Source organism: Epinephelus fuscoguttatus, linkage group LG20 (assembly GCF_011397635.1).
Source record: "Epinephelus fuscoguttatus linkage group LG20, E.fuscoguttatus.final_Chr_v1".
Lineage (NCBI taxonomy): Eukaryota > Metazoa > Chordata > Actinopteri > Perciformes > Serranidae > Epinephelus > Epinephelus fuscoguttatus.
Window position 1 is genome coordinate 34,700,366 of NC_064771.1, and position 18,580 is coordinate 34,718,945.

An 18,580-nucleotide genomic window follows, 5' to 3' on the forward strand; every position below is an offset into this window, starting at 1 on the left:
CTTTCATGTAGTGTGTCATAGTAGACGAAAACGGACGCCACGTCTGGGACACCTCACGACGTCCCAACAGAAAGTCCAGCATGTCTGATTTTCTTTTTGTCTTCCACAACTTCTCTCGTCACAGCTGTCACTTTGACCAATAGGAAGACAGAGGGATCTGCTGCCGTGGAAACTGTAGGACAACAACAGCCCAGCCTTTTAGATATTTCCTGTAGGGACGTTAGCACACAGAGTAAAAAGGAAACAGCAGAGGCACTTTATCAACCGCTGAGTACTGCCATTAGCATCAAGCTAGCAAAGAATGTTCTTTCTTCATAATGGAGGATATAAAGGAATAAAAGGGCCTTTATTCAGCACAGCTGCAGAGGCTACCAGCTGCATTTCAAACACACTACATTAGAAACACGTCATCTATAATTCTGTTTTTAGTTTTAACCTGCTCCTGTTTGTCCTGTTGAATTTAATGCATCGCGCCATCACTTCATACTCATCACTTCCTGCATCTGTTTCAAATTAAAAGTCCATTATAACTTCAGCTGAGAGAATCCCTTCATTTTCTAAAAAGGCTTTTATTGTGAAACATTTGCAGGAACTTCCTGTGGAGGATTCAGTGACTTGTAGTAGAATAATAATAATAATGAAAATAGAACGAGAATAATCTGATGACATCACACATATTGTGAAAGATGACCGGGTATAACTGGTCGTTCACCAACATGTAGTCTGTCACGTCTGTTGAGAAGTCACGAAAAGATTTTCTGACTTCACAATTGCCTAATCTGACAGTGACTGTTGGAACAGACAAAAAGGTTGTGTAGTCTGAACCCAGCATTGATATATTTATATAACAGAACCAATGCCAGCAGATATCATGGCAGCATCAGTCACTACTGGTGTGATAACACCACAGACTGAAAAATAAAAATATGGACGTAGTCACCGTGACGTCACCCATTGGTTTCTGAGGAGCAGGTTTAAAGCTCAAAGTAGGCGGCTCTGGTCGTTGCCATTTTGGCAGTGCCTGACTCCGCCCAACTCCCGGCCAATCAAAAATGGGCAAAGAGACAGGCCAAATGAAGCCTGGTTGCTTAAACACGCCCACCTCGCTCGAAGCTGCTAAGTTAGCTAAGGCTAACAAGCTAGGCTAACAAGCTACGCTACTTTGGCTAGCCCTGTGGTGTTGGCTGATCCTGCTCATGCTCCCGCTTGGTGCCAGCTCCTTCATGAAACAAAATATCCAAGAGGTACAAACACAGCTGAGAGGGTTCAATGACTTGCAAATTAGCTGAGATGACGCCTAGCAGACAGCCAGCGGCTATTTAGCCACCCGTGATGGCGCCACCTGTCACTCAAAGTGACCACACCCTTAATTATGCGCAACTTTAAGCCTTAATAAAATTAAAACAGATGAAAAAATTCACCCTCCTGTACAGTTGTCATGAAAGGGGAAATTAGCTATAAAGACCAAAACCGTTTTTTTGTACCAGGCTGTGAACATGTTTATTTCTGCTGTAAAGTTGAACATTTTAACATGAGGGTCTATGGGGATTGACTTGCTTCTGAAGACAGCCTCAAGTGGCCATTCAACGAACTGCAGTTTTTGGCACTTCTGCATTGGCTTCACTCGTCATCCCTGGAGGTTGCTGCTTGGATAACGCAAAAACATTACTGTCCTCACTGTGTCTAAACGAGAAGAGTTTAGGAATAAAACTGTGAATCTATGTGACATGTTACTGTGCACACAGCTTGTCCTGCTGATCATGATCAGTGGTTGGTTGACAAAAAAACCCCACAGACTGTTTATCATGCTGCACCTGCAGACACAGGTGGGTGGTGCATGAGCCTCAGCTGCAGCCAAACAGAAGAAACCACACGGACTGAATGAATTATCAGTTTACAGCTGCTGAACTGAAACATTTTTAAACTGTGGCACTTAAACATACACTTTAGAGGCAACACAGCCAATCACGTGTGTGTGTGTGAAATCTGGGCTTGCTGAACATAATTGCTTTCAGTGTACAAATTGATCTAAACATCCATCCTTGATTGTAAACCCCCTCCACACACACACACACACACACACACACACATCCCTCCAGATCCCAACAAGAGGCTTTAAATTATTAAAAGGGAACTAATTGCTTTTATAATTGTTGTGCACATTTCACTGTTGAGTCTGACAGTAAACACACAGCACACATCTGGAGCTGTATGTGTGGATTCTATAAAATATTCATACAGTTCTTAATGGAGGAGAACAACATTTTAATTTGACCTTATTTTTCAACCCCTGAATGTTAAACAGTTTACTTTAATATTATAAAATATTCAGGGACTTACTGTTAACACTAGCTGAATGTTAAAACTGTTATGGGTTCATTATGAGCTCTCAGGGTTCACTAAGAGGCTTCTGATCTTTGCCACTGACACAAAACACTAACCCATTAAAAAACCCTCCATGAACAAATCCACTAAAAAGGAATTAATCGAAGTTTAAAGGAAAGTTTAAGAACATTTTAATAAGTCTGTCTTGAGTGGAGTTATTGGACCTGAGGAGATCACTTCTCAACATGATGACAGTGTGAGAGATGGAGGACAAAATTAAAAATAATTCAAGGCTTTGACACTTACTGAACTTTAACATGTGTTTCTACACAGAACGAGGACTCATTTCCACTGCGCGGTCATGATCGACTTGACTCGCTTTTGGTACCATAAACTTTTCTTATGTGCTTCCATGTGAGACGGGCCATCATGATCTTCAACACATCACAGCATGGATCTTTTCAATGGAAACCAACACAGGAACGTCTGTTATTCGTCAATTAATCATTTGCTAAGTCCCACCTGTCGAACGAAGACTGTGCTCAATAGATTAATGCAATCAGTTAAGATTTCCTTCATATACAGGCTGGTTTTGTGGATTTCGAGCTGAATGTTGTACCTGGCAAAAGTGTATTAATGATACTCGTTACCTGGAGAGGTTGGAAAAAGATACGTTTCTTCCCTGTTCCAAAACCAAAATCAAACCCTGAAAAGTGTAGGGTTAGCTAGCTAGCTACTGAAGATATAGCCTACTGAATGTATACACATGCTGCTTTTGCTTTGTAATGATTATAACAGTGAAACAAAGACCGACCCTGCTGTACAGGAACCAGTGAAGGGAAGCAGGGAAACTTTCCTCATATTCAACCAGCTGTGTGTCATCGCAGTGTGTGCAGATGAACATTGTTTGACTTACCCTGGAGATCCATGCCCGTCCGGTGGTGGAGGTCCAAGAGCTGGTGGCCCCAGGGGGAGCAAAGTTTCCCTTTATATTCATTGTCTTGTGTGGCGATCAGCAGTGATGTGGTGGTTCACTTTTACACTGTGATCTGTAGCCTATAGTTCGGCTTTAGCTTCTAACTATCTTTGTCTTTTTAACCTGTTGTTGCTGCTGAGTCAGTTTGACATCCTGGATATATCCTTCAAACACAGACTGTAGACCCCTCTGTCTGCTGCTCTCTGGAATCACTCTTTCATTTGTCCCATGTTGCTTCCATGACAATTCTCCCTAACCGATCGGCGATCTGCAGGGTTTTAGTACCTCGAACCTCAACTGAGGTGGTACCAAAACAGTACCAGGTATTACCCACAACTTCTGACAATAAAAAAAGATTTCAAGTGAGTTGAGCTGAGCCGTCCTGTGCAGTGGAAATGAGGCTGTAGTACATTTAGTCCTCCATCTCTCACAGCGTAGTCGTGTTAAGCAGAGATCACTTCACAGCCAGTATGGACATGAGACATGATAACACACACCAACTAGAGAGGCACTCAGAGCGTGCAGACCTCTGCCAAGGCACAACGACCTTTCATACAATGTTAAAATGAAAAATACTCTGTGCATCCGCCCTCTGATTTGGATACGCACCAGATTTAATGGGTTCTTTGGGCTCATGCTGCACCCTTCCACAAAGTTTCATTAAAACCAGTTTTTCTGTAATCCAACTGACAAACAAACTGGACCAAACTGAAAACATAACCTCCCTCACAGACGTAATAACTGTTCAGTGTACGTATGGTATAAATATAGAATGGAAACACCGGCCTTCTGAGGTAAAACGTAATGTGTAAGAGCTGTAGAGAATAATGAGGATGCTGAGCTGAAGATACAGAAAACAACAAACTGCTCTGAGGAAGCTTTCCCATCAGAGACCTGAGCCTGAACCTGACAACATTTCACCCCAAAGTCCAGTTGATTTGATTAGTGTCAACACTGTGTACCGTACCCTCGCCATGATTTGTCGAAAAGGTGGTCTCTTGTACGGTTCATGTGTACTTTATGGTTGTAGTTTACGGTAACTGTTAATAATAAGTTAATTAATTAACGCATTAATGCAAAGAGCAGTTGGTGAGTAGAGTTGAAAAGGAATTTCTCAATGCCAAAGGTCTCCTCTGAAATCTGCACATGTCCGCAGCATGTGTCGAGCTCATCCTATGAAGTCCACGGCCATGGGTGTTACAGCAGGAGGGCAGGTGAGACGTCATTCTCCCAGTGTCTCTATTATATAAACCACAGGAGGCATGATGTGAAGGTCGAAATGTTGCGTAGATGATGACCCAAGTATTCTCGGGTACATGACAATAACTAATGTGAAGGGTGAAAGAGGGGGGCGATCATCCTCAGGCAGGGTACCAATGAATCGTACCTAGGGGCTGGGCAACATGTCGATACTGTATCATAACTGTTTTACAAGACTAGATACACTTGACAAGATGGCAGCGGCTGGTTCTCGGATATTTTGGCTTCGTTTTTGAACAGTGGGAGGAAGCGGAAGACGTGTAGCGCCCCCCTCAGGCCAATCACTGTCATTCTGCTACAATCCAAGACTTTAAAGGGCCATTCCACCAATTAACCCCACCAGGATCAGTGAGATTATCAAGGTTGTACCACTCAGTCTGTTGTGTAACAGGCTCCACTGTTGTTAGAAACACACCTATGAGCCACACACTGTCAGTGGGTGACATGTTCCTCCATAATGAACACACACACTGTAGTTTATTTCTAATTAATCCCACATACACCATCCTGCTGCTATAAATACTCAGTAGAGCACTAAATGTGGATTATTCCGCCACTAAAAGTAGTCCCCTACAAATGAACTTTATCAGTCTGTCTGATAAAACCTACAGTGAGCAGCTGGTTTAGGAACAGGACCTTAGGTTTAACCAATCCTCTAAATCACAGCTCAAGGTAAATCAAACTGCAGGTAACCATAGCAACAGCATGGGCTAAACTAATCCAATGGCATGGGTTACTCTAACTTCAATCAGTCTTTCCAATAACAGACTCCACTTTACCTTCTTTACACAGTCCATTATTCCACTGCCCCCTCCTGCATCTCCTTCACAATCATGACTGTTTTTAATGCTGCTTTGGTGGATGCCTCTAACACTACAATACCCATGAGCCTCAGCTGCTGTTGCCATGGCAAAGAAGCCAGTCAGAGATGTGAATCAGTGCTGCAGCTTCATTGAAGAATACGAGAAGGCAAAACAAAGCCACAGCTGCTAAATTCATCCAAAAGTAAAACAGTGTAAACTGCTGATGTTTAATCCGGTGTCCACAAAGTCTACAAAGCTCTGTGATTGGCTGTTTGTTATTGAAATGCACCCTGGGAGTTGTAGTTCACTTTGCTCTGTTACTTTTTTTTTTTTTTTTTATGTCCACTGGCCTCTTGTGTCTGACTTTTTATTACGGACAAAGATATTTACACAGCTGTTCATCATTTGTGTTCTTCGAGTTTCATGACCATCAGAGACTTGAAGTGCTTCAGCTCTCAGTCACTACACATCGATTATAAGGAACCACAAATCATATTCATGTGGGATTTTTGTGATTTCAACATTATGATGTAGTTTAAAAACATTCTGGACTTCTTAATTTTCCCATCTCAGGACACCTTGTTGTGGAGCAATGCCGTCAGGATAGCAAGTAATGCAGGTGTGTGTGTGTGTGTGTGTGTGTGTGTCCTCACCTGTCCAGGCTGAGTGAGGATCGGGGGATTCCTGGGTAAAACAGGGGTTTCAGGTCATTAATCAGAGCATCTCCTGCCGCTCTCTGGTTCCACCTCTGGGCCAACCGAGAAATCTTACTGTCCGACCTGACGCGTGCACGCGCGCACACACACACACACACACACACACACACACACACACACGAACACACACAGCAGGAGAAAAGGGTTGATGAGAACCTGAAAATAATAAATCCACAGCTGAAAATGTCCACTCTGAAGAGAAAAATGATCCCCGACAGGTGTTTCCAGGTGAACTTGCACCAGATCGAGAGGAAACAGATCCGAGAACAAGAAGAGGACGTTCAGAAAGTTCTCACACCTTCTGTCTACCTCCCCGTGCTCACAGTCCAAACATCCAACGCTCACAGTATAATATAAAAAAAAATCTGAATTTCTTCTCTGCTGTTTGTTAAGAACAGCCTCCTCCAAGCTCCGTCGTGTCAAACTGTCCCCAGAGACACTTCACAGCATCGTCACCACGACAAACACCACACGGCTGTGACAGGATGAATTTCATCAAGAATCTGATCGTTTCATCAAATGTCCCCTGCAAGCTGACATTTCTCTTCCTTCTCCGAGAAGAACAGCAGCGACCATAAGACTCAAAGCCGCAGTCTGACTTCACGCTGGACTGCAGCAAAATTCAACAAAGAACAGACATAGCTCCCAGCAGTCCCAGCTTGGCTTAAGCTGGGTCCCAGTGCACCTGAACTGGTGGACAATCCTGCACCAGAACACCAGATACAGAACTATAACAACCAGATGAGACACCTGTCGGATCCAAACTGAGCCGCAAAAGTTGCTTCAAAGCCGCAAAATAGTCACAGTTTCCACAGATTTTAACCCATAAAGTGAAAATTCTGTCGTCAGTTATACTCACTGGACAGAGTGGAGATAAATGAGGATCCTCCGGAGGAAGTACAACAGGCTGTTCAGCAGATCTACCCCAGCATCTGAGTCTCCTCGGCTGGGTTAAATCTCTCTGTCTGATGCCTCCTGGCTGCCTCTGGAGCTCTGGATCATCTCCAGAGGGGGGGGGGCAGAGACGCCGGCAGCCCCCAGATGTGATGCTCGATCCTGGGTGTGTGTGTGTGAGTGAGAGTGTGTCTCTAACTGCTCCTACTGTGGAGCTCCGGCTCTGGCTGTCTGTACTGAACACCTGTTCACCACCGGCGAGCGCATCGCGACACATCGGCACACACACACACACTCACACACACACACACACACACACACGAGTGGATACACACACACACACACGAGTGGATACACACACACACACACACACACACTCTCAGCAAGAGAGTGAATGAGTGGTGGAGCAAGACAGGGAGAGAGGAGAGGCAGGACAAGAAATAATGAGATAGAGATGTTTGAGATGAGGAGGCGGATAGCTTTGTGTGTGTGTGTGTGTGTGTGTGCATATGCTGGTGTGCCCAGTGATATGACAGGCACACACACACACACACAGAGTGTAAACCCCGGTGGAGGAGGGGCAGCAGCTTCGGGCTTTGAAAAGAACAAACAGCGGAGCGAGGGGAGGTGACAGTGTGAGGAGCAGGAGATTAAATTCACTGGGATGCTTCAGAGGAAACAACAGTCACTGCAGCAAAATAAATATACAAATATAAAAAGGCCATAAAATGTAATAAAATCAGGAGATCGCAGTAATTTCAGCTGAATTATTCTCCCTGTGGAGAGTCACAGGATGTGCATGTGGTGAGTCATGGCTTCCTGTTACACAGCTCAAATGGTGACTGATTATGATGTTTAATTATTGTCTTCATTTTTGATTAATGTGCCTTTTATTTCCCTCTTCATTGATTAACTGTTTGGTCCTAAAAATGTTCTGCTCAGAGTCTGGTGAAGCCAAAGTGTGTTAGTTTAAAATGATGCTTGTTTGCTGCTCGCCTGGTTATGTTTCAAACATGGTGCATTTGGTTTTATTGATAATCTTTACCGTTTATATCTTATTTTATTTCCCAACACTTTTCTCTCTGGAAAAACAAACTCTCATCTCATTTTTTCTTAAATAAAAAACAAACAAAAGCAGAACATCTTCACACTGGAGAAGCTGCAGCCAGAGAGTGTTTGGTGACCTCATGGTGACAGTATTGGTGGTGATATTACAATTATACAATGGTTACCAACAAAGTAAAGGATGTCACTTCAAGTTTATTTTGATTTTGACAGCCTGACACCCATTAAACAGTTTACATTAACTTACTGGTTCATTTTTAAGAAAAACAAAACAGGATGTTCAACACGAGACCTCTCCTTTTAGTCCCGCGCTCTTTTATCTCAGTGAGTTTTATCGCTGCATTTGAAATGCTATCCATTTAGACGTGGTCAAATGTTAATGTTTTGCCTTTTTGTAATTTTCTGTTAGCTTTACTGATAAACAACCAGCTAGCTGCATTAACATGTGGAAACATAGGGCCCACTTCTGCAGTCTCTGCTGGTTAGCTAATGCTAGCTTTTGCCACAATGGTGGCGCGCAGCAGTGCAGCAGCTTCTCAGCTAACGGCGACTGGCGTAATTTCTAATTTGGGAATGTGTATAGTGAGGTACAGTTCGACTGAACTTTTCCAGCTTGCTGTTCCTAGCATAGTGATCAAACCAGAGTTTAAAGCAGGGTTGGGTGGGGAGCTAACGTTAGCTAACTAGCTGTACCACCGTGAAACAACGTGCAATGAGGTGCTAAAATCTTCAGTGCATTATCAAGACAGAGAGATGGCTGAGAAACAGCCACAGAGGAGAAGGTCCTACAAAGAAAAAAATTAAAACTAAGGGATATATATAGCGTCAGTAGCAACTGTAGTGACATATGCTAATGCTAACCCTTACTAGCTCTAGGTAACGTTATATATCACTTGCTGTACTATTCACTCTGAAAGCTGTACCATATTTGCAAATTATTTTATTGACATGAAGATCTAAAAACACAAGTTTGCTAGTGCAGTGGAGTTATTTGGATTAATGCAGGTGACCTTGCCCTCCTTGTTAGCTGCGCTACACACACATCTGTGACCTCTGACCTCTCCCTCTTCATCTGCCGTCTACTCTCCCAATTCCTGTCCTGGCCAATGAGAATCAGAGCTACACCATAACAGCAGCAAAATAAAAACATAGTGTTGCCAACACACTGATTAATGTGTGACTTCACTGGGGACTGCAGTGGATGGCAGCTCCACAGACCCAGTGTGGTCTCAGTGTGCTGGTGGTCAGCGGCAGCACTAGGGCTAACTGACAATAAAAAGTTACTGATATTTAATAATATTCAAGGGGGCTAACGTTAGATAGTATTTTATACTAATGGCCCTAACTGGCAAAAAAATTATTAATCTGGACCTCCATCATTTACCAGTACTTGTTACTTTTGTTTATCAAACAAAACTAAGTTAGCATTTGCATTTGTTTAGCTAACATTAGGCTCTGTTGAGTCGCCCTACATTCATTTGGACCATGAACCTTAGTAAGTGATAATCATTGTGAAGGTGTAAGAGAAACAGAGCTATAGTGTCGGTGAGTGATTGCAATTGTTACAGCCTCTCAAGCTTAATCGCTGTTATGACTTATATGTGTGCAGCTAATTTACGTTAGATGACTGACATTAGTACGAATATGAACCACTGAGACAAACTGAAAGACATTGTAGCCTACGGTCAGGTCCAAGTTTGGCAGATATTTGCCAGACTAATAGACCATATCATGAAGTCCAGCCAGAATAAAAATATGAGCCATTAAGAACTGATCTGCTTATAATCACAGTGTGATCAGTGATATCAGGTCGGATGTGCCCCGTTTGTTTATGATGTCACGTTAGCTACCTTGGATCCAACAGGGGCTTGAAACTGTGCCGTCTCAATCTGTTTGTAGATCAATAACAAGAAAAACAAATGTGCACATTTAGATAAAAAAAAAAACACGACATTATCTGTGCTTTAAATTTTTCAGAGCCATTTTTTCAAAGGTCAAACGGCAAAGATACGATGTCGTGTGATTTGTAGTGCCCGCCCTACTAACTTCAATACATGCAGCACCGAAGTCTGGCACCAATGCAAGATTCAAATGCTGTCACTGACTTCATGACTCTTCCTTCTTTCATAGTTTCCTTGTTTCCTTCATCTCAAATTCAGTGGGTTTTTCCTGAATGGATTTCTGGTTAGATGTCTGAAATAAGGTCTGAGGTTCACACAGGCTTTGGCGCCTTTCATGATTTCTTCTACGACATAAAATACATCAGAAAACAACTGTGAATTTTGAAGCGTTTACATGTCTTGAAAAAGGCGGTTGCTAACAAGTGGCTCATTGAGACTATAGAGATTAAACGACTTGTGTAAAGCAGCAAATATTCTTCATAAAAAAAATAATGTCAACACTGCTATGAATCATTCAGAGAAACAAGATGGATTACAGGGTCAGAGGTCGCCTGTATACCTCAGTAGTTAGTTAGTAATCTGCACACAAACATAAAGTCATAGTGATACAAATTAGTGAGACTTTAGAGGCCAAAGGTCAAACTTGAAGTTTGAACCTGCAGTGTTGGGAGAGTGTCGACCAGTGGATTCTCAGGTATCTCTGAGCGACCTGCTGCACCTCATATTTACCGCTCTGCACCACTGCCAGTGGAAAACTACCAACCTCAATGACCCTACTAATGTCAACACACACACACACACACACACACACACACACACATGCACACACGCACACATGCACACACGCACACACACAAGATAAATCAGACTTATTGAATGAAGAACTGAAGTGACAGAAGTTCCTAAATGTTTCAGGGTGTGCAGTAAATGTTCTTCACATTGTGTGGCTTCATTTTCAAACCAAATAAAACACGGTGAGTGAGTGAAGTGTGTCGAGCTGCCTGTTAAACCGAACAAACACTGACTCCTCTCAACTTCTGTCATTTTAACGTTTTCAGTAGTTACATGTATACAGAATAGAACTGTTCAGCTTTTGCCTGGGTCCAGACTTTTGAATCTGCCCAAGCGGCCCTGAGTTGGAGTTGACTGATTCTGGTATTGTCAGATCAAACAGCAGTTCCTTGGTTAAAGTTAAAAACAAGGTGTGCTGGAGCCAATAAGGAGTAATAACAATGATAGCGAGCGAGATAAGACAGACGCTGCTATCAAAACTGTTCTAAGTTGAGGTGTCTTTTCAATTATTGTGGTTTTGATATTGTGTTTTTTTTTCCTCCTGACTTGACTCTGCTCCACTCTTGAAACCCCAACAAAACAGAGATGCTAGCATGACCAGCTTGGTAATGGTGTGGACCTACAGCAGACTAGGGCTGTCACTTTTTATTTGAGTTTCGGACATTCGTTCGGACATGAGGTGAAAAGTTCATTTTCGAGCTGTAATTTCTTGTGCCAAATGTCGGCTGTAGTCTCTATAGGTGCATCAGACAATTTGATGTAGTTTGCCTTGTGATCCAACAGAGGGCGCTCTAAGAATTGTTGAATCATGTTGACCTATTGCATGCCCTACTGACCTATCATTAAACGAAGCTGATGTTAATGTGTTGTTTTGCTACGAAAGTGCAGGACAATAGCGAGCAAAGCCGTCCTGAGCGGACAATCACAACACCAAAACATCTGAGAAGCATAATTTATTCGAATGTATTACGGGTCATTTTAAATTCGTTCGACCTTGGGTTTTTTTTGAAAAAGTGACAGCCCTACAGTGGACTTGACATAAGATTCAGGTGGATATGCAGGTCTTTAGTGACTGATTAGGAAAATTCCTCTCGCCCATGGAAATCAAATCCAGTGAAACAGTTCTCTCCGTCATCAGGCAAATACAGCGTCTTAGCTTGTCAGCGTCTTTAAATGAAAGTTCAGGTGTTGAAGGAGACAAGTCTTTTTGTGGTCTGCATGTCATGATCTCTATAATTCTTGAAAAGCAGAAACAAATGTTTTAACTTCACCTCCATTCAAGATTTATCAAATATTTCTTTATCAGCTTCAAAGCACTGAAATTCAAATATCTGTTCAGCTTCAAAACCGTTACAATCATGTACAGAGCAAAAATGAATAAATTATCTAACTGTATCAAAAAGCTGTGTAAAATCAGAGAAAGTCAAAATGATTTGAGAGGGATTTATACAGAATACAAAGGCAGTTACTGATTTGTGTTGCTTTGTTCGGTTTATTGGAATTGATTTGTTTTGATTTGAATGTTTTGTTTTCATTTGAATTGATTGATTTGATTGAGGTGTGTCGGCGAAAACTGGGGGCGGAAAGTTGTGATATTCATGTTTAATTTATTAATCCATTAAAATAAATATAAAAAATCAACAGGAATTGATATGTAATCACTATTTCCGGCTTCATTTAGGACATGAAATACTTAAGAAAAGTAGAAATAAATAAGATTTTTTTAAACACTGAATATCAAACACAGACTACCACAAAACTAAATTCTAACTCATGTCAAGTAAATAGATAATTATTATCAGCACCACTTCTTTCACTGCTTTCTGTCCACTGTACCAGCCACACAGCGCAGACATATGTGGCCCTGGTGTTTCCTTTTAAAGACATTGATCCAAAATGTTTTATGTGTGTAAAACAGTGAATCTATAGTGTCAGTGTAAATGTCAGTGGGTCAGTGATTATGGAGCTGCTCATTAGACTGACAGCTCTGGGTAATAACTGTTATCAAAACTGACACCACTGAAAGAGAGCTGCGACGCTGCTGCACTGATGCTCTGCACCATCTTTAAGTATCAACTGAAAAAATCCAGCAATTTAGTCAACAAAAATCTTGAAAAAAGAACAAGCAGAAGCCGACAGCGACTGGAGCAGCCTGCAAAGCACACTGCAACTTAAAGTATCAGATGTGCCTCAGAGCGAAGTCTGAATACATAAATATAATTTAGTACATGAAAAGTCTCAGTGTTCTCCTGAGACAGGAGGAAACAGTGCATTTGTTGGGGACTATTTTCAGCAGTGGATTAATGTATGTTTGGCACTCTAATGAGTATTTGTGGCAGCAGGACAGTATGCGTGGAGTCACAACAAACTACCGTGGGTGTGTTCACGGTGATGAAGGAACATGCCAGGCGGTGTTACAGTGTGGCTCAGGATGTGATTTTAAAAACAATGGCGCTCTGCACACACTATACTTTTTAGTGGATACATTTACTGCTGGTTTGGGTCTGAACATGAGGCAAAATCTCGAATATCTCCAGACTTGTCAGCACATCATTTCAGCTGCGTCAGGAGTTACAGCTCCACTGAGCCTGCAGCAGCCAGCTGAGGGAGAGAACCGCCCAGGAGAAAAGAACGCCAACAAACAATAACACTGTTTTGACATCACAAACAACTCCAAACAATTAATGTGCCAACATCCCGCCAGCCTCTGCCGAGGAGACGAGCTGAACCGCAACCAGCGGCAACGGCTGCTCATTGGCTCAGCACTGTTTCCATGGTTCCCATTGAAGACCAACAGGTGAAGAAGAGAGGCGGGGGTAGGGACAGAAGAGAGGGAAGAATACTATGAAAGGCTTTGGCCGTTTTATACCAATACACAAACACTTAAATTTGCTCATCTGAATATCTGTGTTGCGATGCATCACTGCTCAGTTATCATCACCTATGACAGACTGGTCATGTGTGTAAATACTCTGTAAGGCCCCTTTCAGACATGTTTCTCATTATGCAAATGTTTTGGCAATTTTACACATTGTCATGTCTGAGTATGAGCACAAATCTCCTTTACATAAAAGTCATGCTAGCAGTCTTTGTATGACAGACCACAAATTATTCTGTAACACATCAACACAAGGTCAGATCCATGAAGACAGATATTATATTTAAATCTTATTTGCCTCAACAGAACTACAGTATATTACATGTATTACTGAATCATTGGAATCTCTTCAGCACAAAGAAAATAAGTTTGAGACCTGCAGACATGATAATTCAGACATATATGTTTTTTGCAACTTAAAAAAGGAAAACTGTGATTTTATTTTAAACTCATCTTTGTTTGATGTTGGATTGTACTGATTTTTTTACTCTTTCAATATTACAAATTTTGGAGTTTTTGAGATATTGCGTTCATGAGACCTTCACAGAGACCTTTGACCAGTTCTAATCAGTTTACTCTTCAGTCCAAGTGGACATTTGTGCCAAATCAAGGTGTTCTTGAGATATTGTGTTCACAAGAATAGGATAGATAGCCACAGTGACCTTGAACTTTGATGACCAAATTCTAATCAGTTCATCATTTAGTTTGAATGCAATATCCAAAGAAATTCCCTTGAAGTGTTCCTGAGATGTTGTATCATGAGAGTGGGGCAGATGGACGAACCACTCAAAACATAAAGCCACTAAAAAGCAGAAGTATGTTTTTCTGCGTTGGTAGATGTTTCTCTTTTGTACAGCAAAAAAACCTCAGTTACACACGAAAATAACATTTGAACTGTGCATCATATTTTAGAAGTTTGTTTTGTATCAAAGTAATTTGCAAAACACCAAAAACTCAAGATAAATGTTGTGCAGTAAAAGGTTCAATCTACTGTTTTGAAATGTAGTGAATTTAAATACAAAACTGTTTTAAAGTACTTGAGTAAATGTACTTTACTCCCAACAATAAGCAGTGCTGCAGGACCAACTCCATCTTGCTGTTTTTCTCCAAACTTTATTGTATAATCTTCATTTTGCAAGAAGCCAATCAGAACGAGAGGAGACAAAGAGATGAGGAGGAGATGTGGAGGTGTGGAATCTGTCTGTCTCCTTTTTCACATCCTTTATTTGTCTGTGATGTTGCTGCTTTTCTGTTCCAGTGAACAGGATGTTCTCCACAGACAGGTTAAAGAAGAGGTCATCTGGAGGCTGTTTTTGGTTACTATGAAACTGAAGAAGAGTGAGGAAAGGCGAGGGAGACTCAGTGATGAGTAAGTGCTGGCTGATAATGTGTCAGTGACTGTACTCAGGACAGTTTAACTGTTTTGTGTCGTGACCAGACAAACTGTGCATGTTCAAGCGAAAACATTTTACCTTTGCCGACACTGAGCATCTTTTAAGATGTAGTGTGGCATGCTGCTTTTTTCTGCTGGGGGGGCCACTGCCATTGAGGAATACTGTTGCGATGAGGAGGGGCACTGCAACAGTGTTTGGGTGGGTGGAACATGTCAGGTGGTATCCACATGAATGCCAGAACCAAAGTTTTCCCAGCAGAACAATGCATTGGAACAAAATAATCAAAGTTATTCACTTCATCTGTCAGTGGTTTGAATGTTTCTGCTGATTGGTGTATATATATAAACTAAGCACAAAAAGTAAGGCTATCTGTGTTTGGTAATTTCCTCTTTGTTGTAACAACGCTTCTTGGCAATAAATCTTATACCTTTGGAAAGCCTGTTAATTTCCCGTTTAAATGGTGCCACATTTGTAAGGAACATGCATTTGTGGGATGAGCAGCAGAGCTGAGTATGTGAGTTGCGCCCATGAAAAATTTGCCAAATCTTCTCTGCCAATGCCAGACAGCTTTTTTGCTGTTGAGTCTTGTTTGGTGGATTGGATGATTAAAGTCTGAAGAAACACGACATATTGGCATATTGGCAATTTAACAATTTATTCATTTGACAAACAGGAGCCTCAGTAGCGTGTGGAAGAACCATACACTGCTCACACACTGCAGTGGGATGGCATCCCATTCTTCAACCAGCAACAGAATTCAACACGACTTCTGACATAGGACAAATGATGGACGCTCAGGTCACCAACTCAGTGTAAAATAGGCAAGTTATAAAGCGTTAGCATGTCAAATAACCATGACGTCCTGCACCGATGACATCATCCTTGTCCAGGACCACAGACTGAAAAAATAATGGACATAGCTACCATGACATACATTGGTTTGTGGACTCCCGTTCTGAAGCCTTGAATCTGGCATCATGGCTGTCGCCATCTTTGATTTTTGGAGCTAGAAGAGACCATATTTGGTCGAGAGGGAGGAGCTGTGGAGGAGCGAGTTGTGGATCTGACAGAGAAGCTGAGAAAACTGTCGGCAGACAGCCTGTCACTCGAAGTGTTCGCCTTTATTTATGTGTAACTTTAAGTCTGAAGGAAATGTAAATGGGTGAGTTATATAGAAATTAACCCCCTGTACAGAAACCAAAACAATTTTTGTACCAGGCTGTAAACATGTTTATTTCTGCTGTAAAGTTGGAAATTTTAACATGGGGGTCTGTGGGGATTGACTCGCTCCTGGAACTGGCCTCAAGTGGCCGTTCAAAGAACTGCAGTTTTTGGCACCTCAGCGTCGGTTTCATTTTCCAGCCCCAAAGGGGGCTGCTCGTCAGGGACACATCAGGAGTCTGGCAACTTAGAAAACAAATAAGTTCACACACCGAACAGCTTCCATTTAGAAGACTTTAATGCACAGTGACACATTAAAGTCCTTCTAAATGGAGGCTGTTTGGTGTGTGAATTTATTTGTTTTCTACTTTGCCAAATGTGTCCCAGACCATGTTGGCTAGTGGTTTGAGTGATCAGTCACTTGTATTCAGCGCTGTTGATTTGTGATCAGATCACTCAGGACTCTTGCTATTCCCAAAATCTCATTGTTGGTGCCACTGTTTTTCCTGTGTAAGTAAAAAATATTCCTGTGTAACTAGGTTGCTGCAATAAGTAAAGGCTTGTAGAAGAGTACTTGTCAGCATGTGTTTTTTCGTGCATAACAATTTTAGATAATCTATTTCTAATAAACTCAGAGCTGTCAGTTCCTGCTGAGGCTGTTCATGCAAATAATAAATGTTTCTGCTCCTCAGGTATCCCAGGCTAAATATTCTATATGAATTAAAATATATTTGTACTATATTTTTGCATCTAGGTGGGTGCATTAATGCTCCCCCAAAAGCAACTGTGTGATTTAACCACTGGACAAAAACAGAACTTTGTGTTTCTGATTCAGTAATTAATGTAAAAAAGTGACTTTAAATACTTAAAAAAAAAAAAAAAAGAAAAAACTTCACATCCTAACCACGTTTTATACCTAGACACATATTCATCAGACTTTTTAAACAGCTTTATTTCTGTTAACTGATTAAATTTTGTATGAAAACATTTTATCTTACAAACTTTCAGTATTCCATGTTGGGTCCAAATATACAGTACGTTCAGTATTCGTATGGCTGCGTGTGCATGTGATGTAAACATCATGTCTGAATTTTAAAAGGCCTTATGTAACCCATAGTTACCATGAAGATAAAACGAGTGTCCCAGACCTTTTCATCTCATCTTCACACACGTTAAGAAACATGAGCTGCTGAATAAAAGTCGTGTGTCAATGGTAGTTATGTCAGAGACAATCAAAGTGTCTGTTTACAGGTCATTACTGTTTAATGCAGCAGAGGAGACACACACTCTAATAAACACTGTGTTTGATTTACAAAATAAAAGTCATGCTCGGCGCTAACTAATAAGCTGTTTGGATGAAATGTTGCAGAACAAATACTCCTAACGTGCACCTTCTGTTTGCTTGATTGGCTGAGGAGTTATTGTTGTCTCGGCACTCGTAACAACTTGTAGCTGTCAGGTTGTCGAGTCACGACTCAGCAGTATAGCAGAAGCAGACATAACTTTAATGGGCTGTACGATGTGTGTGTGTGTGTGTGTGTGTGTGTGTATCATGAGAGAGTTTATGAGTGTGTGGGAGTTTTTCCAGCAGCACCTCGGGGAGTGTGTGACAGCGAGGAAATGACTTGCATCAATCAAAGAAATGTCGCATTAGCGTCTCCCAGGGTGTCACGCAGCGACAGTTATCCTGCACTTACAGACTCCCTCTGCTCGCTGCATCTACACTACAGACCACAGCAACACTGCGACACACAGCTTCAGCTCACTGTAAAATCACAACTTCAGCTCACTGCAATGTCATAACTTCAGCTCACTGCAATGTCATAACTTCAGCTCACTGTAAAATCACAACTTCAGCTCACTGCAATGTCATAACTTCAGCTCACTGTAAAATCATAACTTCAGCTCACTGTAAAATCACAACTTCAGCTCACTGTAAAATCACAACTTCAGCTCACTGCAACGTCATAACTTCAGCTCACTGTAAAATCACAACTTCAGCTCACTGTAAAATCACAACTTCAGCTCACTGCAACGTCATAACTTCAGCTCACTGTAAAATCATAACTTCAGCTCACTGTAAAATCACAACTTCAGCTCACTGCAACGTCACAACTTCAACTCACTGCAACGTCATAACTTCAGCTCACTGTAAAATCATAACTTCAGCTCACTGTAAAATCACAACTTCAGCTCACTGCAATGTCATAACTTCAGCTCACTGTAAAATCACAACTTCAACTCACTGCAACGTCATAACTTCAGCTCACTGTAAAATCACAACTTCAACTCACTGCAATGTCATAACTTCAGCTCACTGTAAAATCACAACTTCAACTCACTGCAATGTCATAACTTCAGCTCACTGCAACGTCACAACTTCAACTCACTGCAACGTCATAACTTCAGCTCACT

At 41.6% G+C, this 18,580-nt stretch overlaps 1 protein-coding gene across 3 annotated transcripts in view; it reads right to left on the reverse strand.

Annotated features, from left to right (window-relative positions):
* Nucleotides 1-18,580, reverse strand: part of ankfn1 (ankyrin repeat and fibronectin type III domain containing 1) — a 162,153-nt gene that overhangs the window by 63,373 nt on the left and 80,200 nt on the right. For 2 of the 3 annotated variants that reach the window (XM_049563232.1, XM_049563233.1), the window contains exon 7: nucleotides 6,018-6,143. In XM_049563232.1, the coding sequence (XP_049419189.1) occupies nucleotides 6,018-6,143 (126 nt within the window). Of the gene's footprint in view, nucleotides 1-6,017; nucleotides 6,144-6,939; nucleotides 7,012-18,580 lie in introns of those variants that run through there. The other variant, XM_049563234.1, reaches the window with a different exon arrangement.